Genomic DNA, 21,812 nt, shown 5'->3' with positions numbered 1-21,812 from the left:
ATGATGATTAATAAAATAAAAATAAAAAATAAAAAAATGGTGCGAGTGCGACCATTTCAAAGCTGAGCGAGGTTCTCGCAAATCAGGACCCAATCTGAAATCTCTCGCTCGAGAGAGAAGAGAGAGTGAGAGAGAGACGCTACGACGATGGCGACACGAGAGAGCATTGTCGTTTTCACCGTTCTCCTTATGTTGATATTGATCCTTCTTTTCATCTTCATCGCCTGTAAACCATGGCGCTTCTTCTTCCCTTCTTATCGCTCTCGTTCCATCATCAAGGTTTCGATAGATTCCATTTCCTTCATTTATTTCTTAATTTGATTTTGATTTTTTTTTTTTTGAATTTAGAAAGGCACAATGAGGGTTTTTGTTTTATTTCCACTCTTGTTTTATTCAGTGATCGCGATTAATTGATTGTTTGATTGGCACTTTAGCTACACCTCTGGAATTGATTTTATTTGTTGCCTGTTACTAGATTACGATGCTGTGAGTATTTGATATAAATTCTTTGAAATATTTAGTTTTTGTTTTTGGATTAGGAGTGCGAGGAAATGAATGTAATTTAAGATTTGTGGTACTTGAATTTGTGTAATTTATTAAAATAATTGCGAGGAATGAATTTCAGATATTTATGGCTTGTGGTGATCGGATTTGAAACATTTAATGGTGTTGAAATGTCGATTCTAAGCTCTATCTGTTTTGTAATTTGGGCTAGATATGGTCACAATGTGGTTTGTTAAGGTTTTATTTTCATGTAGGTTTTTATTCTGTTATGGAAATGATGAATTTCTTGCTATGTTGAACTTTTGAGTTATGTTTCTCTAGGCATATTATCTGGTAGCTGATTTTTTTGTTAACTCTTGTTTCTTTTTTTCAAATGTTGTGGTGACAGAGTGGTGAACTTGAGAGGCCCCTTGTATCAGATGATGAGGCTTTGGTCCGAGATCAAAGCAATGATTTGACAAGAAACTATGATCTAGAGGGAGCTTGCTATCAAAATGAGGGGCTTTGGCGCTCACCCCGAGCGCAAGGACTTGTTCATAAACAGAGACTCTCCTCTGCATCTCCCCATGCAACTCATGGTAGGGAATACTTTTTCCTGTCATTTTTGTTCTACTTATATTTGTACTTAATTTTAGTGCTTTAGTTGCTCTAGAGTTCTATAGCAAAATCAAATTTTTATTCTTCACTTCTCCAGGTGATAGCGTGGTCCTAGATGTAATCTCTGATGCTTCAGAGGATCTTTCGGTCGGCCAGACGCTTAAACGTCCATTGATGAAAGATCACTTGGCTGAAGTGCAAAAATACGGTGGACAGGAAGATCAAAGTCCTAATCTGAAGTTAGGTTTAGGTATTGATAGGTTCCCAGAGTTCTTGCCCAAGGCTATTGCAGATCAAAGTAATTTCTTTTTTCCTTTCACTCACTATGAGAGGTTAACGATTTACATGCCATTTCATTTGGCTGAATGTGTGAAACATGTCATCATATCTTCTGTTAGAAGTGCAGGAAGCTGTCTTTCGTTGGAGGTTGTATCTGGTCCTTCCCGTGGGATACGTTGTTCTGTCCAGTCAGCAAACGCTTCTAGGCTCCCACTAACCCTTGGAAGGGTTTCTCCCAGTGATGTGTTATTGAAGGATTCAGAAGTGTCTGGAAAGCATGCTTTAATAAACTGGAATCCGAATGTAAAGTTCATAAAAAACCAGATTGTTTTGATTGGTGTATAGTTGCATCATGTGTATATGGTAGTTTGAAATCAATGGCCATGTATATTGTGGTTTCAGAAATTGAAATGGGAGCTGGTAGACATGGGTAGTCTAAATGGAACGCTACTGAATTCCCAGCCTATTAACCATCCTGATTCTGGAAGTAGACATTGGGGTAAGCCAATGGAGCTTACAAGTGGAGACATAATAACTCTTGGCACAACTTCAAGCATACATGTAAGTAAATGTGCCTTAATGTCTGGTGGTAATTGTAGTGTTTCCTCTTTTGTGTTCCGGTAACAAGTTTTAGAATTATATCCCTGCCACCCTGGAAACATTTGAATGGGATTTAATTTTTTAGTTTATTGGCTAGTGTTTTATATACAAGTTCTTCTGCTGTGACAGGTTCAAATTACATCGGAAACTGTTAGTCAGATCCCTTTTGGTGTTGGTGTGGCATCGGATCCCATGGCTTTGCGTCGAGGAGCAAAGAAACTTCCCATGGAAGATGTTTGCTATTATCACTGGCCTCTTCCTGGGGTTGATAAGGTTTTCAGAGTTGTTTCTCTTTTTTTAATTGATATTTATGGAGTTTGTGAAATTTCTAATGTTATCTAAATGCTCACACTGCAGTTTGGATTGTTTGGCATTTGTGATGGACATGGGGGTTCAGCGGCTGCAAAATCTGCTAGCGAGTCAGTATTTCTGTTCAGACTTCATTGTGCTAGACTACAATAGGATGTAAAGGATTTTGTTGACATAGTGAAAATTTATTCATATCTACATTTGACAATGAGAGTGATATGTGTTTCTTCTTCTTCTCATACTTTGGCGTTGAGTTGCTCTCCCCACCCCCAGCCAAAACACAAACATCTCATGTACTGCTGTGATATAAGTTTAAGTCATAAACCCCTGGCATGATCTGTTTCATTTATGGCAGTGGGTATGTATCTCCACTTGGTTGTTTTCACTGAGTAATTAAGCACTTGGTTGTTTTCACTGAGTAATTAAGGATGATCTTTCTAGACTACATTGGCGACTTGTGAAGTCGTGGTCACAGTTTTTCTTAGGTTTTTGGTCTGTCATTTTAACTTTCCTCGGATGTGTTTTAATTTCATTACTGTTCTGGTCTTTTTTTTTCCCCTCTCTAAATGAGTGCAGCATAAAATTTCTACTTATCAAGTTTTGGACACCTAACTATTTCAGTTATATAACATTCATACAATATGCCATACAAGATGCCTGTTTGTTTTGGGTTTCTAGGTAAATCCCTTTCTGTTCTCTCTTCTCCAATATCTGGAATAATAGGTGGCCAAATCTTAAAATTGTAGTCTTAGCTCTACAATCTCATATGGGGTATATTACCTGGTTGGTATTTAATTGCATGAGGTGAAAAACATGAACCAAATAGAAGAGTCATGGATGGGGCATATCAGGTTTAAACTTAATTGGTTTAAAGGTTAGATTTTCATAAAACACCTTTGCCCCTTGCATGATGCAATTGTTATTAACGAGTTTCCTTCTCCTTTGTTCTCCATGAAATTCTTTCGTATCATGTACATTGAAAAAGGCTGCTTGTAGTGATCATTGTTCTCATCACTATATTCACCTGTTTTGCTAACCTATTGTGGTTCTTGGCATCTTGGCATCTTGACATTTTAATATTTTCTTATCATAAATTTATACTCCAGAATTCTTCCTAAAATGGTTGCTGCTATATTGTCGGATTCACTTAAGAGAGAGAGGCTTCTGTCACAATGCGATGCTTCAGATGTTCTAAGGGATGCATTTTTTCAAACAGAAGCATCCATGAATCATCACTATGAGGTTCTTTTTCATACTCGGTTTCTATTGTTCCTTTCTCTTTAACTTTTGTATGAATTTTCTGTAATTTGTTACTCAAACCTTCAATTTTCCATGCTATAGTGTCTGTCAATCTTTCTTTTACAGTTCTATATGTTCCAATAGTGTCACTTCCTTTTTGTATAAAAGTCATAGTCACACTTTTTCTAAGGTGATTTTGAGCTGTCATTGCAGGGTTGTACTGCAACAGTGCTTTTGGTTTGGGCTGATGGCAATGCAAATATCTTCGCACAATGTGCAAATGTTGGAGACTCAGCCTGTGTTATGAAGTATGATCTTATGTCGTCATTTTGTAGATTTATAGGATTATAGGTGATAATACTGTGTAAATATCTGTCACTTCTAAAGGGGCTTTATGGTGAGAATGTAGGTGAACTAAGGATTTTTTTGTTAAAGAATACAGCGCCCTTCCATTTTTTTTTTTTTTTTTTTTGAAAGAGAGAAACTCTATCTTTGTTAATCATTCAATGTTGATCATATAGAAAGAGTTGCTTTTTCCCCTTTTATTTTCCGTACCATAGCATCACAGTGTTTAAGGTTTTCATATATGCTGAATATTGATATGAGAGAAACTCTGTCTTTGTTGATCATTCAATGTTGATCATATAGAAAGAGTTACTTTTTCCCCTTTTATTTTCCGTATCATAGCATCACAGTGTTTAAGGTTTTCATATATGCTGAATATTGTAGTGCCAATCTCATGTTCTTATCTTCGCTGTTTATTATGTCGTTTGTAACTTGCTAAACTTTTGTTCCCATTTTTTGTATCACAGGCATAACTTCCTACTAATGGTCTTTTTGGTTTACTTGTAGAATTTTTGCTTTTGCAACTATTCTTTCATGACCTGTTTGTGACTGAATATTTTTATTGCAACAGTGTTGATGGGAAGCAGATTAAAATGTCAGAAGACCACAGGATAGCTAGTTATTCTGAAAGGCTCCGAATCCAAGAAACAGGAGAACCGTTGAAAGATGGGGAAACGCGATTGTGTGGTAGGTCCTATTATTGGTTCTGTTAACCTGTTGTTTACCTCTTTTACTGGAATTAGAAAATGATTCATCTTCTCCTCACAACCCCCCCCCCCCCCCCCCCCCCCCCCCTCCGCTTCAGGTTTAAACCTTGCTCGGATGCTTGGAGACAAATTTTTGAAACAGCAGGATGCTCGGTTCAGTGCGGAGCCATATATAAGTCCAGTTGTGCATATTGATCAAGCAAGCAAGGCCTTTGCATTATTGGCAAGGTGATTGTGCTGTGGATCAATGTCTTCCAATGTTTCCATTAGAAATATATTCCATTGTTTCAGACTTATTTGCCACGCTTTTCTTTTTTTTTTTGGGGGGTGGGGGGAATGTGCCTGATTTCAAATATTGTAATTGGCTATGATATTATTCAGGCTGCTTTAATCAAGCCCTATTCCACTATTCCTTTATTGCTTATTGTCTAACATTTTCATTTTTCTAATGAACTGTGCATTCTGCCTAAATTGCAGTGATGGCTTTTGGGATGTCATTAGTGTCAAGAAAGCAATACAGCTAGTCGTTCAGGTATTATCTAATTTCATATGTTTCAGTATTTCTGTTTTTCAGTGATGTATTATCTTTTCTCCTGAATTTCTTTCTGCGATGGACATTAAATGATTTTTTTTATTTTTTATTTTATTTTGAGTTGGCAGATGAGAGAGAAATACTCTGCAGATAAGGAGAACTCAACTGAGAAGATTGCTAATGTTTTGTTGAGTGAAGCTAGAACACTGCGAACAAAGGATAACACCTCCATAATATTCTTAGATTTTGACAGCACATTTAGAATGTCATGTAAAGTTGATTCATAATATAAATTATAAGGGTTTTAGTGTATAAATTAAGACTTTTTCATAGGACTTCCGCATTTATGTTTTTCTTTATCAAGTGGTATAATGCCACTTTTATATTTTCACCATCTAGGTAGATAGATGCAGTATGTCTTCGATTTGGAACCTGCCTTAAATGCCTGGGGCAGCCATTTAAGAGAATAGGCGAGCTCATTATCCTCAACACTGGAATTTGCTGCAAAAGTTGCCTTTGCCGTGTGCTGTCTGCTTCTAGGAATCAGTTTCAAGGTGTTTAGGAGATTCTGTGGACCATCGGGTGATGAAGATTCTGGAAGTTATTTGTTAGAGACTAACTCAGGGGTAAGGCGGGTTTTGTTGAAAATCGTTGAGGAAGACTAACTACATAGATATGTAGCGTCTGTCACAAAATTGGCAGATCCCATTTGACCTAATAATGGTTAATTTCTGTTATAACCGATAACCGAAGATAAAGAAATACAAAGAAAAAATTGTATGTATTTGTCCATTACTCAAGTGCATTTAGTGTTGCTATCAGATCAATTACCAGCAAGAAGAAATTGAGTTTAGCAATATTGCATGTGTTGTATTCTGCCGAAGATTGAAATCAAGTTTGGTGTTGAAACTACTTCCTGGTCTACCTTTTACGGTTCACTATTTACAACAGTAATGCGTAAGATGAAACAAAGAACTTGCGAAAGAGAAAAAGCCAAAAATTTAATTTGGTGTCCTTGTATTCAGTATTGAGAGTGAAGTTGAGTCTTGTATTGGTTCCAAAGACTCAAATATTCGCTCACGTAAATTAGTTGGGGTGGCGACTATTGTATTAGTTCAGTAGATTTTTCAGCTGTGCTATATTGGTAATATTATAGTTAATGATGCCAATCTATATCTGCAAGATCATACGATGTAATGAAATTATAGAGTAGAATGTTGGCCGGCCCCACCACCAAGAAAGCGTAAAAACACGAACAAAACACGAAAGGGCTTCACAAGCCCTTGTAAAAAGCGGCGCTTTCAATTAGTGAAGAGTAGAAGAAGCCCTCCCTCTTAGCACACAGAAATGGGGAAGAAAAAGAAGAGAGGTGGTTTGGAACCAGAACTTAAAGAAGCAGCTACAGGTGAGAATCACGAATCACAAAATGAGCTCAGTCTCGCCAACGGTGATTCCTTCTCTTACGATAACAAGAAAAAGAAGAAGAGGAAAAGAGACCAGCTAAACGACGACGCACCAATAGAAGTTCCTACAGTCAGCGTAGCCGTCCCCGGCTCCATCATTGACAACACTCAGTCTCTCGAACTCGCCACCAGAGTACCTCTCTCTCTCTCTCCCCCCTCTCTCTTCCTTTTATTCTCTTTAATTTACATTTTTATTTTGTATTTCACTTCATTTTTCTTAGTAACCAATCATAAAGCTGTAGTGATTTTGTATTGTGTCTTTTATCAGTTGGCTGGTCAGATTGCTCGTGCCGTGACTATTTTCCGGATTGATGAGGTCTCTGATTACATTTGCGTCATGATTTTTTTAAAAATAATATAGGAGGGCCTTTTTTTTTAAAAAATATTGTTCTTCGATTTCAATAATAGGTGGTGGTATTTGATAATAAGAGCAGTTCAGATAATTATTCTCGCTCTTCCGCTGCAAATAGGTCAAATAGGTCGGATGAGAATGAAAGTGGCGCAGCTTTCCTTGTAAGGCTCTTGCAGTATCTTGAGACACCTCAATATTTGAGGAAAGCTCTCTTCTCTATGCATAGCAGCCTACGATTTGTGGTAGGTTTATTGCAAAAATGTGATTTTGTTTCATTTAATGCACTCTTTTTGGTTCTGTGTGTTGCTATGTAGAATTTCAGTGTTTGCATCTTCTATTGGGTTCTATAGGGTATGTTGCCCCCACTTGATGCTCCACATCATCTGCGCAAGCATGAGTGGGCACCATTTCGAGAAGGTATTCTTTTTACTTCATTTATTTTTTTTCCTTTCACTCATTTATTGTTTTTTCTTTCACAAAGATTGTCTTAGTTCATTTGCTTTATATTAGTCGTACTGACTCTTTTCTTCTGTCTAGTTGAGGCTCAAATCTGTTTATTTGAATCAGGACAGCTTGATGAGTGCGGACATTTAGATTTAATAATTAGAGGATCCACTTTTTATTGGTGCATTTTGGATATGTTCTATCAGCATGTAGAGAAGATCTAGGATCATTGATAAGGAGAGAGATACTCATAATAAGGCAACAACACACTATGTTGAAGACTTGGTTCCCAAGAAATGGTGCGCGTGAAAATAAATGCTATTCTATTCATACCACAGTTCTTGATGGTTTCAGATTTGGGTAGATTATCTTCAATCACTGTTAGGAATATGTAGTGGGAAGCAGAAATTTCAAATGGATAAGCTTAAGATGTGGGGATGCTTTAACGAAGTAATCACATTTTCCCTCTTTCTTCTTGTTTTGGGATTTCATTAATTTTGTGAGAAAGGGTATCTGGAATGTGGAAGTACAAACTCAATCAATTTCCATGGTTAGCTATGAGAGTAATTGCAGCCATTGAACTTGCATGATGTCTTCTTTTTGCCCCTCTGAAACCTTTAACCTTGTCTTGCAATTGAGTTCTTTTTTGGCATTTTTAGTGCCTCAATCTACAGTTTCACTGACTTCTTATATGTTGTGATGACTTGGTAGGTGTGACATTTAAAGAAAATGCGCCAAATTCCGTAGGAACACTGGTTGATGTGGGTTTAAATAAGGTATGATTACATTCTCTCAGAGTTTGCTTATTTGAAAGCTCCTTCTTCGTGGTTGTTACTATTTCATGGTTTGGCGGTACACAGTAGATGTCACAAACTAATGATTACCTCATGAACATTTCATCTTGCCTGTTTTATACTCTAGCCATCTTTAGTTTCTGATGCTGAAGCTTTCAGAGAATGTGGAGTTTTATTTTAACTAGTTTGTCGGTCAGCCTCTGCCAGTAATTAGCCAATATTAGTTCACTCTCTCATAAGATACTAATTTCAGGAAATTTTAACTTTTGATTGATTACAATGCAGCATGTTGTTGTTGACCAAGTACTTGATCCGGGAGTAAGAGTAACCGTAGCTATGGGAACCAACCGCAATTTGGATGCTGGTAATGATCTTTGTTAAATGATATCATTTCTTTTTTGTTAATCTAGGATCATAAAAAGTCGGTTTACTTCCACTGTTAGCAATCATGCATAATAAAGGCAAATGCAATCTCTCCATGAGTGAACAATTAATCTATGAGTCTCATGAAGTTTATAACTTTGATGTTGCATTTTCTAGATTCCCCGCGCCAAGTTGTCCCACCATCCAAGCCTAAGGAGTCAGGAATGTATTGGGGGTATAAAGTGAGATATGCTCCCAATATTAGTTCTGTATTCAAGAATTGCTCATACAAGGTATTCACACAATGATAATTTATTCTTTGTGCTTAGGCAAAAACTGGTGGGTTTTCTTCTAGGGCCTTTGTCAATAATTTCTATTATATATATGACAGGGTGGCTATGATCATCTGATTGGCACTTCTGAGCATGGTGATATTGTTAATTCTTCAGACCTTACATTGCCTACTTTCAGGTATCTTTCTTTTGTTTTAACCCTGCATCTACAACTCTCTTTGGGTGCCTGCATTTTGATAACACTAGGAGGACCTATCTGTCAATTGTGTATGTATTTGTACATATAAATTGAAGGCTAATTCATGTGATCTTTAGCCAAACTGTATCTAATCAGAATGTATTAACCATAGATCAAAAGTTAAACTTTCAAGGTCTATATAAGGACAGCTGGTGAGGTTTGATAGAAATGCATGACTCAGTATTTCATTCAATGTTAGATTTGATGAGTGACGGACTATGTTCACAAATGTTCAGAGACCAATGTATCATTATTTTGCCTTGCATATCTTTCAATTGATATGGTTTATCTCACTTGTTTTGCAGGAGTATGTTAGGCCATGCATTATACTACTGGGTTATTGTGCGTTCATAGTTGCATCCCTCTTTCTAAAAGTATCACCCCTAAGCTATTGAGTATTGACCTTACCAAATAATAAATTTGTAAAACGTAGGAAATGGAGGGGACTGATAGAGACACTCATGTCAGAAGCGATTTTTTCATTCAAATAATGTAGTATGACTCATTATGTAGTCAGTAGTTTCTGGAGAACACAAACCTTAATTTTGGTGTAACATCCAAGGAAGATATCAACAATTTTAGTTTCAGGAATATATGCTTGTTGGTATCTTGCACATCCATAAAAAAATCTCACTCCTGATGCTCTATTGAGGAGTTCTTTACACAGTAGCAAAATCAAAATGATTTACACATCATGTCATCCATTCATGATTCTTATTGATATATTTGTATATGACAATTTGTTAGGCATCTGTTGATTGCTTTTGGTGGACTTGCTGGTTTGGAAGAGAGTATTGAAGAAGATGATGGCTTAAAGGTACATTACCTACTGAAATCTTATTCTCTCTATTAAAATATATTCCCATTCATGAAGGATGCTTGGTTCCAGTTCCAAAATTTGTTACCTTACTACCATTTCCATTGCAATCGCTAATTATAAAACATTCTGGTTGTCTAGTTTTCTTGGGCACAAAGATGATAATATGAGCATAACTATTTGATGTCCCTGCATATTAGGTTGTTTGGAAAACATTTCAGCTCACTTACCAAAAATGTGTTTTTGGTTGAGAATTTCTTTTGTTTCATGTGAATAAACAATGCTTTTTTCCAGATAAATGGTTTGGATATCTTATATCAATTATGCCTGATTTTATATGTTTAAATGCATAAATAAATGGTTAGGATAATCATCTTTGATTTTTTTTCTAACTTAAGATGAAGATATGCTGAGGCTGTTACTTATTGCTAGTTGAGCTAACAGAAACATATGTTCTTGTATTGAGTACTGGTTTTTCTTGATTCTTCTTTTAAGCGAAAAAATGCTCGTGAGGTATTTCATTCATATTTCAACACGTGTCCCCATCAAGGAAGTCGAACAATTCGAACTGAGGTACTCTTTTGTTGGTCTTCATTGGGCTGTTTACCTGTATATACAAATATTTATAATTTGTGTTTGCATTTCTGCCAACAGGAAGCAATTTTTATTTCTCTTCAGTATTTCCAAGAACCAATAAGCCGAGCACTGCGAGGAGTTGAATATAAAAGTAAGCCTGAAGATGGTAAATGCTGAACTTGCCGATTAGTTGGGCCAAATCTTGCCTAATCACGGGCAATTCTTCTGAAAGCCTGATTCTCCAGAATGTGGAGCTGGTTGAATACAATTTTGAAGGTGGGATTATGGATGATGTAGATGAAGAACAGTCCACTGTGGTGCTTTACCATTCAATATCTTATGGATTTTTAACCCACAGTATGTAATTGTAGCATGCTTTAAGCGTAGAAATTTTGTAAATGTGGTAGAAAATATTTCAAGTTGAAGCAAGCTTGTAATTTCCCGCTGGTCTTGATTAGCTGGAGGTTCAAGGAATGGTAATGTAATCAGTTTTTCAGATTAGATTAAAATTGGATTAAATGTATTTTAATCTGATCGAACAAGTCGGAATTTATAATAATCTTTGTTCACTCTCACAAACTACTGATATACATACGTGTTAGTAGACCGTCATTGTTCGCATAAGAAAAAAAATGGTGAATATTCCAGTGACATTTGAACTATTAATAAGAAACTAATTGATTTTCATACTCTCTCATGGAAAAAAAAATGGCTAGAAAAAACGTTCATAATAGATGGAAATTAGTGGGAAACTCACCTCATACTTGGGTTTAGAAAAACTCTCCATGCTGTCCTGGTAGTAACTTACACAAAGTCAATATGTCAAGTAGTAAAAAGAATTTACTAGCAAAGTGTTAGGTAATATTTGTAATTTAATTAAATTGTTTGGTAACTTTAGAATGGAATTTTCTTATTGTAAAATTACCCACTTAAGAATATATTTTACTTTACCATTAACATTTCCTCACTACATGTATTTGACCGTGGTAAACTAAAAGTATTTTATTATTATTATGTTTTAATGACGTGGGATTTGTATAAAAAGTGGCTAACAAAACCAGTTACGGACAGAAATAAAATATTCTAATTATGGTAATACACATGTCATTACCGGGGCCCACCACGATGTCCACGGTAACAATCTAGTACGACATCAATTAGATCCATTGATTCAATACCTCTTCCAACAGGGGTATATCTGTCATTCCAGACACAATAGAGGCGTGTTTGGCAATTGATAAAAATAAAGGGCAGGTTCGAAATTTCCCGAAAATTCTAACTCTTATGGACACGGGAAAAAAAGAAAGCAAAAACGCCGAGGGTTTTGGCGAAGCGAAACAAAGAAGCAAATTATACACACACATTATATAGAGAGTGTGTGTGAGTGGGTGCGTCTCTTTTGTTATCCCTTAAACACAGATAAATTTTTAATTTTAATTTTTTGGTTTCGAAAAACCGTTAAAAAACCAAAAAAAATATAACCGTTGTAATCATTCGCGCTCGTCCCGCGCCCATGGTGACTCAGCTAGAGCATCACCAACAAGAGAGACCTTGCCCAGACCCTGTAGAGAGAACCAAGTCTTTGATCTGTGCCTTAAACTTTATCTCTCGAAACCTCCCTGTCCCTCCTGACGTGTACGACACCGTTTCCTCCATCTATTATGGCGAACAAGAGGCTGATGACGATGTGGTCCATGATGACGGTGGATCTGATGAGGGACCGGTGCCCGAGAAGGCTTCGGTAAGAGTTTTTAAAGATACCCTTTTGATTTTTTTGTCTATTGTATTGGTAATTGTTGTCAATTTAGGGTTTTTTGTGATGTCCTTTTGTTGTTTTGTTGGGAATTGGAGTGGATTTGGGCGGTTTTGTGGTGTTTTTGGGAATGCCCTTTTGTTTGTCAAGTTTTCTTGGTGTTGTGATTATTGTGAATTTGGTGTTTTTGTGACGCCCTTTTTGTTATTTTCGGGGGGTTGTATTTTTGGTATGCTAATTTGTTGTTTTGGTTGTCTAGAATTGCTTTGAATTCAGGCCTTTAAGTATGGTTCATGAGATGCACTGTTGTTGTTTTTCTGGTTTTGGTGTGGGAATTTTTGTTTTTGAAGTAGGTTTTAGATGAATTGTCTGGACAGGACTCAGTAAAAAGATATCATTCAAATAGTCAGTTAACAAGCAAATTCATCAAGAAGAAGAATAAGAAAAGAAGCCCGAGAAAATATTTAGACCTTTTTTAATGGGATAGTTACTAGAAGACCTTTGTTATTTTCCTTGTGGTTTAGTTGGAACTTAGATTAATAAATCTGGAGAGTAACTATTGTTTGCCTCAATCAATGTTGAAAATACTTAATTGGTTTTGCGTAGTCTTTGAACTGAGGCGGTACTCATAATTCGTCGTTTGCTTTTAAATAATAATATTCCTTCTATGTGAAATATATAGTGTTATGTTACATCCTAAAATGTGCATCGATAAACCAGAAATTCCAAAGCCTTGTCTTGTATGTTACTATTTTGGGACAATCTATGTTTCTATTACAGATAGCTATAAATTATGCCACAAAAATGGTAATAGATCAATATGTAATGAAAAAGTGAGTTTATATTCATATAAAGTTTTAGATTTTGCCTTGTTGTAATTACATGGTCATTGCATTTATATTAACTTTTGCCATAGCATCTTGTTCCTTGTGTATAGATTTAACTTTAATCAATCTTTTGCATTGAAGTTGATTGTTAAGCTCATCTTTAATTAGTTAATTTCTAGTTTTTTTTTCTTTAGCTGTTTAACATTGATTTAACAATGATGCAGCCTGTTGGTTCGACGATTTCTTGTGGATCAGATTTGATGAGTGACTTTGAAAATGCACTATCAAAGCAACGGCTTAAAAGCATGACAGGTTTTGGATTGACAGAATTAAGGGAGAATCGTTATCAGAGCCACATTCAGCATCGGTTAAAAGAGCTTGAAGGTTTTATCATTTAGAATGAACTTCACTTTTTATGCAATTCAGTTTTGTTCATAAATGACTCTGCAATTATTCATGATGAACTTGCCTTCTAATGCATCTGGCATTTCAGTAAGAGTAATGACAGAGATTGGATGTATTAAATCATCATGGGTACACATAATTGGAAAAAATAACTGTTATCACTTTTCAGCTGATCTTTTATGTCACATCTGTTTGTACACACTAATTTATACAAAACTGTTTGCGGCTCTATCATTATTGTTTCAGTAATTGCTTTGCTGTAGTTTTAAGTAAGCATTGATAGAGCTTTTCTGTTCTGATGCTGCTATGGTCTTTTATTGATAAAATATGCTGGATCAACCATGCACTTATATTTTATTAATGTTTTTGTTCTTAGCTCTTGCAGAATTATGTCTATGTTAGATGTTGAATCTTAAGTATTTTAATTTGATGTTATTATGAAAAAGAGGATTTTGGTTCAAGATTGGACCCAAATTAAATGTACTCTTTATATTATTTTATTTTCTCACCTTTATTCCCAATTCTTGAGCTGCAATGTGCAGTTCAGTTTCTGAAAATCCTATTGCAAAAGTATCAATTCATCTTTGCCAAGCAAATATTCAGGTTGGAAGTTTCTGTCAAACACTGGCAGCATGGAGATTTAGTCATGTTCTTACAAAATAAAGACTACTAGGTTATAGTTATGGTTTAGGTATTAGCTCTACAGCAGCACTGACATATTGATGCTCCAACTTCAGAATTACCTTCAAGTAGAGGTGAAGAGCTGCAGACAAAGTGCTTGCTTGAACTCTATGGACTAAAGGTACAGCTGATGTATACAATTGCTTTGATTCTTATTCATCCTACTGCTTCCTTGCATATGTAGTTCAGATTTTAGCAGCAAAACTATGATCATATGAATTGTAGAAAGGAAAGTGTTTGGTTACTGTACTGTGATAATGAGATTATTTTTCTGAGAAAATTTCAAAGTGCAACCAATTCTGCCAAATTAATGAGTCAGTTATTACAGAGGTACAGTATCCTATTGGGCTTTTTGAAATTTTAGAAAAGCATGCTTAGATGATGGCAATTGGGAGTTGTATTTTCTATTTTCATTAGATATTGAGGGATGATATGCATTACTTCCTTCAGCATATTCCTTTTTCTTGCAGCTGGCAGAGTTGCAGAGCAAGGTTAGGTCTGATGTGAGTTCTGAATACTGGCTTCGTATGACCTGTGCATTTCCTGAAAAGCAACTTTTTGATTGGGGAATGATGCGACTGCGCCGTCCTCTATATGGTGTTGGAGATGCTTTTGCCACAGAAGCTGATGATCACTTCAGGAAGAAGCGGGATGCTGAGGTCATATATTCTACCCATGACTTGTTTGAACTTTTTTTTGACTCAGTAAGAATATTAACGAGGAGGATTCTTAGTTTTTACTTAGTATCTGTAAAGAGTAGGGTGGCAAAACGAATAAATGAATTAAATCGTAAACAAATTGGTCAAACTCTGCTGATTCGAATTCGATTAGTTTATTAAACAAATTGAAATATCAAGATTCGGATTTGATTCGTTTATAAATATTCGGTTTGATTCATTTAATTCATTTAGTAGAGTTAATAAACGAATCGAATCGAATCGAATCTGGATTCATTTACTATTCGTTTATCCTATAACGAATCCATAATAAATCAAATCGAATATGAATTTGTTTACAAAAATATAATAAATAAACAAAAATTAAGCAAAATAAAATATAAAAAGATCACAAATTTAACATCCTACAAAATACAAACTTATTATCAATTATAGTTATTATATTAGCTTTCAAGCTTTAAAATTTTTTAAAATTTTTTCATACATATTTAAGGATAAATAAGTAATTTAATTAAATGAATAATAAACGAATGGATTGTATTCAATTCGTTTATGACCCATTTATTAAGCGAATCCTAAATGAACAAATGAATCAATGTCCTCAAACTTGAATTCGATTCGTGTAATTAGCGAATTGAATCGAATTCACCTATTTATTAAACGAATCAATTTTTTGAAACCCAAACCCATTTAATTCGCATCGAATCGAATCAAATAAACAAATTCTAACCCAGATGGCTGCCCCTAGTAAACAGTGTGGCTTTTTCTTTTGGAAGATGTGACACTTAGAACTTGATTAATTCTAGCCAAACTGGTTGTAGCTGTGTTGCATCTGAAATTATGTGAGGAGGATTATATATTATACGAGATTAGTTTTTGGGTTCAAAGACCTTGGATTTTTTGAAACAATCGCTATAGTACTGAATCCAATTTATATATACATTTTTGACGGAACTGAAGATGAGTTATAGATGAAACAAATAGGCACCAGGCTTGTGGATTATTTTTTAGCAGTATGGATTGATCTGTTTTTATCTTACATCAATATCAAATGTATTATTGATGTCTTGCATTGTTCTGAATGGTAACCTTTGATGCAGAGGTTGTCAAGATTGGAAGAGGAGGCAAGGAACCAGATTGAGACTAGAAAAAGAAAATTTTTTGCAGAAATACTTAATGCTGTCCGTGAATTCCAAGTGAGTATCCAAGCTTCTATAAAACGTCGAAAGCAAAGGAATGATGGGGTCCAGGTATGCATTCTCTTCTCTTTAAAAATTCTATCTGAAAGCTATGTGCATCCATTGGGAGTGTTTGATTAAAATAATAGGAGGAATAAGTGATGCAAGAGAAGTTGGAGTAGAGATTGTACAGTGGTACTTAATGAAGCTGTTGGAAAATGTTAAAATGGCATTGTGGGGGTAGTTCAGATATAAGAATTAGAATAGAACTCTTCGAGTTTTGATATTTCATAATTAGTTCTGCAAGTTCTGACTTTGACATGCACCTTGGTGCTTTCATGTCATGTCGAATAGATGTCGAGGCTGGAGCCCTTGTTTATATGTTAGTACAATTTACAGTCATCGTTGTTGTTATGCATTTTTCCGATGAGAAACATTCCTAGATGGAACAATTTAATGCTATTCTTTGAAGATTATTTTTGTAATACCAAAAAATCAGACCTATAGTTAGTTCATTTTGTCAAGTGGTTGGTTATCACTGTTGCAAATGGGAAGAGGATTCCTCATAGATTTCTTACTGTAATAGGCATGGCATGGACGGCAAAGGCAACGTGCTACACGAGCTGAGAAATTGAGGTTCCAAGCCCTGAAGGCTGATGATCAAGAAGCATACATGAGATTAGTGAAGGAGAGCAAGAATGAACGATTAACCACGCTTCTTGAAGAAACAAATAAGCTCCTTGTCAACTTGGGAGCTGCTGTTCAACGTCAGAAAGATTCTAAACATGTAGATGGCATTGAACCCTTGAAAGACTCGGAAGATGATTTGCTTGATTTGGATGCTTCAGAGAATGGAACCCCCAGGGATTTGCATCCTGAGGAAGATGACATTATTGATTCTGACCACAATGATGATTCTGGTGATTTACTGGAAGGTCAGAGGCAGTATAACTCGGCCATTCACTCAATTGAGGAGAAGGTAAAGACAAAGCCTTCTTGTTTGCAGCATGTTATTCTGTACTCTATCTTCTTCTGTCAAAGCGTATAGTTGAGACTTGAGATATGTCATCTAATTATTTTTGTATAGTTTATCTCTTTGGGCTACTGGGTTTAAGGTTAATGTGTTTGTTGTGTAAATTAAAGACCACGGTAGTGGGATGGCATTGAAGCATTGCTTGCAATATGAATGTGATGAAATTAGGAGTTCTTGAGCTTCTCGCTCTGCATCAGAATGCCTTATGTGATCTTGGTGTAAATTTTAGGAGAACTACAGCACCACATAGTGATCATGGCAATGGAAGGCATTGCTCTCTTTTCTGGAATACACCATTTTTCAATAATTTCCTCTATAATTTTGCTCTTAGCTTGTACAGCATTTTGTATCTCCTTGCTTTCTGTGTCACCTTACTTGTAAGATCATCTTATGTGTTGTTATGGCTGTAGATATATATATTTTTCCATTTGACAAGCATGCATTTTTCTTGTGTGATCTTCATGGTCTATCTGGCAAAGATGTACCAAAGTCTTCTATATAATAGATATACAATTAAGCACAACATGCTGAGTATTAATGATATCATTGTTCTGTTTTTTATGTTGCAAAAAACAATGGTTGTGTCCCATGAAGTTTCTTTTGAGCTTTTCTTCGGCCATTGTACTGGAATGGCAGAATCTAACTAGATCTTTTATTTTACCACAGGTAACGGAGCAGCCAACCTTGCTTCAAGGTGGAGAATTAAGGGCATACCAGTTAGAAGGCCTCCAATGGATGCTCTCCTTATTTAATAATAACCTAAATGGAATTTTAGCTGATGAGATGGGACTGGGGAAAACAATACAAACCATTGCCTTGATTGCATATCTCCTGGAGAACAAGGGTGTCACTGGCCCCCATGTTATAGTGGCACCAAAGGCCGTTCTACCCAATTGGATCAATGAATTTTCAACATGGGCTCCTAGGTAAAGGCAGCATTCTTGATCCGGCCACTTTTCTGTTTGTGCGGGTGAGTGTGTGGCATACCTATTTTAACTTGAATTGTTTGTCCATTTTCTTTCCAATCCAGTATTGCAGCTGTTGTTTACGACGGACGTCCTGATGAGAGAAAGGCAATGAGGGAAGAGTTCTTTTCAGAGAGAGGAAGATTTAATGTGTTGATAACACACTATGATCTCATCATGAGAGATAGACAATATTTGAAGAAAGTTCAGTGGATCTATATGATTGTTGATGAAGGGCATCGTTTAAAGAATCATGAGTGTGCTCTTGCGAAGACTATATCAGGGTATGATGCCTTAAGTAATCAATTACCCAAAAGCTTAAGTTTATAGGAAGCTGAAGTAGTACTATAAGCTCTTAATTGAGAACAGTAGGAATTGCGAAATTTAGACTTCAAATAACATTGAATTTGTATCCATGATTTTATCCTTTCTCAACTTAATCATGTTCTGATGACATTTTTGGGCTCACTTCACCTTTTTAGTTTTTCCCCCCCCTCGTTTTGATCTACACCTTTTTAATTATATTGTACGATGTTCTGTTATGGCTGCTGATAACATCCCATGATTCATATGATCTGGGTATACAATTTTTTTTCTTATTTTTATTTTTATTTTTTTGGCCTCGTATCATAAGGAATTGAAAAATCCTTTTCTGATCAAGTTAACTTGTATGCAGCTATCAGATTCAACGCAGACTTCTGTTAACTGGGACCCCAATCCAGAATAGTCTGCAGGAATTATGGTCCCTCCTTAATTTTCTCCTCCCAACAATTTTTAATTCTGTTGAGAATTTTGAGGAGTGGTTTAATGCTCCCTTCAAAGACAGGGGTCAGGTTGCTCTTACGGATGAAGAACAGCTGTTGATTATTCGCCGTTTGCATCATGTAGGTGTTTCTCCTAGTTTGAATATCTTTCTTCTTTCTAATTCCTTAGTTTAATGCGTTTACTTGATTGTCAGGTTATAAGGCCATTCATATTGAGGAGGAAAAAAGATGAAGTAGAGAAATACCTTCCTGGGAAGTCCCAGGTCATCCTGAAATGTGATATGTCAGCATGGCAAAAAGTATACTATCAGCAAGTTACAGACGTGGGCAGAGTTGGTCTAGATACTGGTTTGTGACTTTTGCTCCTATATTTCATTTTTCTGTATGCTAGTATTTATCATCCAAAACTTATTGCAAGGAGCGGTAAAGAAGTTATTCGATGATAATGAGGATCTTACACCTATTGTTTCGGTTTAATTTTTTCTTAGTCGCATTCATCTTCCATAATCTCTTTTTGCCTTTTTGCCTGTATATTCTTATCTATTTAGAGCAATAAAGGTTGCTTCATATCTACTAAGAGGACAATCACCTGCAGGAACGGGAAAATCAAAGAGTTTACAGAATTTATCAATGCAGCTGAGAAAGTGTTGTAACCACCCATACCTTTTTGTTGGAGAATATAACATGTGGCGCAAGGAGGAGATCATCAGAGCATCCGGAAAATTTGAGCTACTTGATCGTTTGCTACCAAAACTTCGCAAATCTGGGCACAGAGTCCTACTGTTCTCACAGATGACTCGTCTCATGGACATTCTTGAAATATATTTGAAGCTTAACGATTTTAAGTTTCTTAGACTTGATGGTTCCACAAAAACCGAGGAAAGAGGGACATTATTGAAGCAATTTAACGCTCCAGACTCCCCTTACTTCATGTTTCTCTTGAGCACTCGTGCTGGAGGACTTGGTCTTAACTTACAGACTGCAGATACTGTAATAATCTTTGATAGTGATTGGAATCCACAAATGGACCAACAGGCAGAGGATCGAGCCCATCGAATTGGACAGAAGAAAGAAGTCAGGGTGTTTGTGTTGGTCAGTGTTGGTTCAATTGAAGAAGTGATCTTGGAACGTGCTAAGCAGAAAATGGGCATTGATGCCAAGGTCATCCAAGCAGGACTTTTCAATACAACTTCTACTGGTATGTTTTACTTGTACTTATGCAGAAACTTGGATCCATATATATAGTTCTTTTCCTTCAATGATAAGAAATTGTTTCTGTTCATCAGCCTTGTTTCTAAGATATTGTATTTGCACTTCATGCAATGACTTAGATACATTCATCATAAGTTTTTTCTTCAAATAGTTAGAAGGCGCTTCATGACTAGTGGATTCACATCTTTAATGTTTTATAAGAAAATGGGTGTCTGCTGCCACAAAAATATTGGCTAGTACCCTACAGAATCCTGCCCCAAAATTGTATTTGGAACTTATTGTAGTGTTTTGAGTTATACGCACTTGCTTTTTCAAACTTTTAATAGTAATGAAAGTAAGAGAAAGTATCGTATTGTTATCCAAAATATCCACCTATGGGGTGCTGAAGAACTCATCAAAAATTACTTTTTATTGCTCACCTTGCCGTGAGGTTTTTTTCTTTGGATTAAACGAACACCAGAGTGATATCTTTGTTCCTGCAGCTCAGGACAGACGGGAGATGTTGAAGGAGATAATGCGTCGAGGTACAAGCTCTCTCGGAACAGATGTGCCGAGTGAGAGAGAAATCAACCGACTTGCTGCTCGCTCCGATGAGGAATTCTGGCTGTTTGAGAAGATGGATGAGGAAAGAAGACAAAAAGAGAATTACCGATCTCGTCTCATGGAAGATCATGAGGTTCCTGAGTGGGCATATTCTGCACCTGATAATAAGGAAGAACAAAAAGGTTTTGAAAAAGGTTTTGGACATGAGAGCAGCAGCATTACAGGAAAGCGGAAAAGGAAGGAGGTAGTTTATGCTGATACATTAAGTGATTTACAATGGATGAAAGCTGTGGAAAACGGTCAAGACATATCAAAGCTTTCAACTAGAGGAAAGAGAAGGGAGTATCTTCCATCAGAAGGCAATGAATCTGCTAGTAACAGTACAGGAGCAGAGAAAAAGAATTTAGACATGAAAAATGAGATTTTCCCTTTGGCGAGTGAGGGAACAAGTGAGGATACTTTTGGCTCAGCCCCAAAAAGACTCAGGTTTGAAAGGCGAAATTCAGAAAGCTCGGACATTCAGAGTGTCGAAAAGTCCGAACATAAGGGTGTTCAAGGAAGTGGTTTGAACGGGCATATACTTACATGGAATACCCACCGGAAGAAAAGATCAAGTTATGTTGTTCAGACTTCGTCTTCAGATTCTAGAGGGCAGAATTCGAATGGCAGAGGAAACGGATGGAGTTGATACAAATGGCTCAGGAAAAGGATTGATAAAAGATGAGCCTAAATGCTGCCTGGACATCTAGAAGCTTTTCTTGCTGGATTTTTTTTTGGGGCAGCGGTGGTAGTGGCCTAAACAGCTGGGCATCTCAAGTGGACATCAAAAAAATTTTCTTGCTGGAATTTGTTATGTGGCAGCAACAGCTGGGCATCTCAAGTCGAAAAACTAATTTTTTTTCTTTCCAATTTTCTTTTTTCCTTGAACTGGTGTGATGCGGCATATTTTGGGTCTACCAGTTCTAGTAATTCCAGCATGTCTGATATGTTCTTTGCCCATATAAGCTGTATGCTGTATGTAAACCTATCTCAAATTTATGAATTTCACACCTTTATTTACGCTCGTGCACTCGTATAATTCATTTGCTTATACATATATTAACTTTAATGAATTAGATAAAGAATTTAAAGAATAAAAGGGGGCGCATCTGAAATTTATGCGTTGTCCTGAAAAGTGAAAATTTATTGTGCAGGCAGCTCCCGCAAAAACAGAATTCATTTGGTCTTTATGGCTCTGCTGCTGGCTCTTGACGCGGACTGTCGAAGGGTCTATATAAATCAAATTCACCTTTGAGATAATCAAGTTATAGACTGAAAAAATA

The 21,812-nt window shown here is 36.2% G+C and overlaps 3 protein-coding genes across 5 annotated transcripts; all 3 read left to right on the top strand.

Annotated features, from left to right (window-relative positions):
• The first annotated feature begins 17 nt into the window (after positions 1-17).
• Positions 18-5,447, top strand: LOC102613902 (protein phosphatase 2C 70). 2 transcript variants are annotated; one of them, XM_006489270.4, is made up of 13 exons: positions 20-279; positions 893-1,082; positions 1,199-1,399; positions 1,508-1,683; positions 1,783-1,941; positions 2,110-2,253; positions 2,338-2,399; positions 3,396-3,531; positions 3,742-3,836; positions 4,445-4,560; positions 4,679-4,808; positions 5,058-5,112; positions 5,241-5,447. In XM_006489270.4, the coding sequence occupies exons 1-13, from the start codon at positions 148-150 to the stop codon at positions 5,397-5,399; spliced, it is 1,755 nt and encodes a 584-aa protein (XP_006489333.1). In that variant the 5' UTR covers positions 20-147; the 3' UTR covers positions 5,400-5,447. The 2 variants fall into 2 exon arrangements, with proteins under 2 accessions (XP_024958418.1, XP_006489333.1); XM_025102650.2 differs by lacking the exon at positions 4,679-4,808 and having other exon boundaries at positions 18-279.
• An 887-nt stretch (positions 5,448-6,334) lies between these two features.
• Positions 6,335-11,031, top strand: LOC102614203 (uncharacterized). Of its 2 annotated transcripts, none has more exons than XM_006489271.4 (11): positions 6,335-6,708; positions 6,844-6,891; positions 6,984-7,169; positions 7,278-7,344; positions 8,083-8,147; positions 8,451-8,529; positions 8,706-8,821; positions 8,920-8,999; positions 9,807-9,876; positions 10,372-10,449; positions 10,531-11,031. In XM_006489271.4, the coding sequence occupies exons 1-11, from the start codon at positions 6,460-6,462 to the stop codon at positions 10,627-10,629; spliced, it is 1,137 nt and encodes a 378-aa protein (XP_006489334.2). In that variant the 5' UTR covers positions 6,335-6,459; the 3' UTR covers positions 10,630-11,031. The 2 variants fall into 2 exon arrangements, with proteins under 2 accessions (XP_006489334.2, XP_006489335.2); XM_006489272.4 differs by having other exon boundaries at positions 6,609-6,708; positions 7,046-7,169.
• A 713-nt stretch (positions 11,032-11,744) lies between these two features.
• Positions 11,745-21,549, top strand: LOC102614678 (probable ATP-dependent DNA helicase CHR12). The gene is made up of 12 exons (XM_006489273.4): positions 11,745-12,193; positions 13,257-13,416; positions 14,175-14,239; positions 14,589-14,777; positions 15,896-16,045; positions 16,560-16,952; positions 17,673-17,932; positions 18,037-18,255; positions 18,648-18,855; positions 18,930-19,083; positions 19,331-19,933; positions 20,430-21,549. Exons 1-12 carry the CDS (start codon positions 11,966-11,968, stop codon positions 21,176-21,178), a joined length of 3,378 nt encoding a protein of 1,125 aa, XP_006489336.2. The 5' UTR covers positions 11,745-11,965; the 3' UTR covers positions 21,179-21,549.
• The last annotated feature ends 263 nt before the right edge of the window (positions 21,550-21,812 follow it).

Source organism: Citrus sinensis, chromosome 1 (assembly GCF_022201045.2).
Source record: "Citrus sinensis cultivar Valencia sweet orange chromosome 1, DVS_A1.0, whole genome shotgun sequence".
NCBI classification, from domain to species: domain Eukaryota; kingdom Viridiplantae; phylum Streptophyta; class Magnoliopsida; order Sapindales; family Rutaceae; genus Citrus; species Citrus sinensis.
The sequence above is the reverse complement of the archived record's forward strand: the minus strand, read 5'-3'. Positions and strand labels throughout refer to the sequence as shown.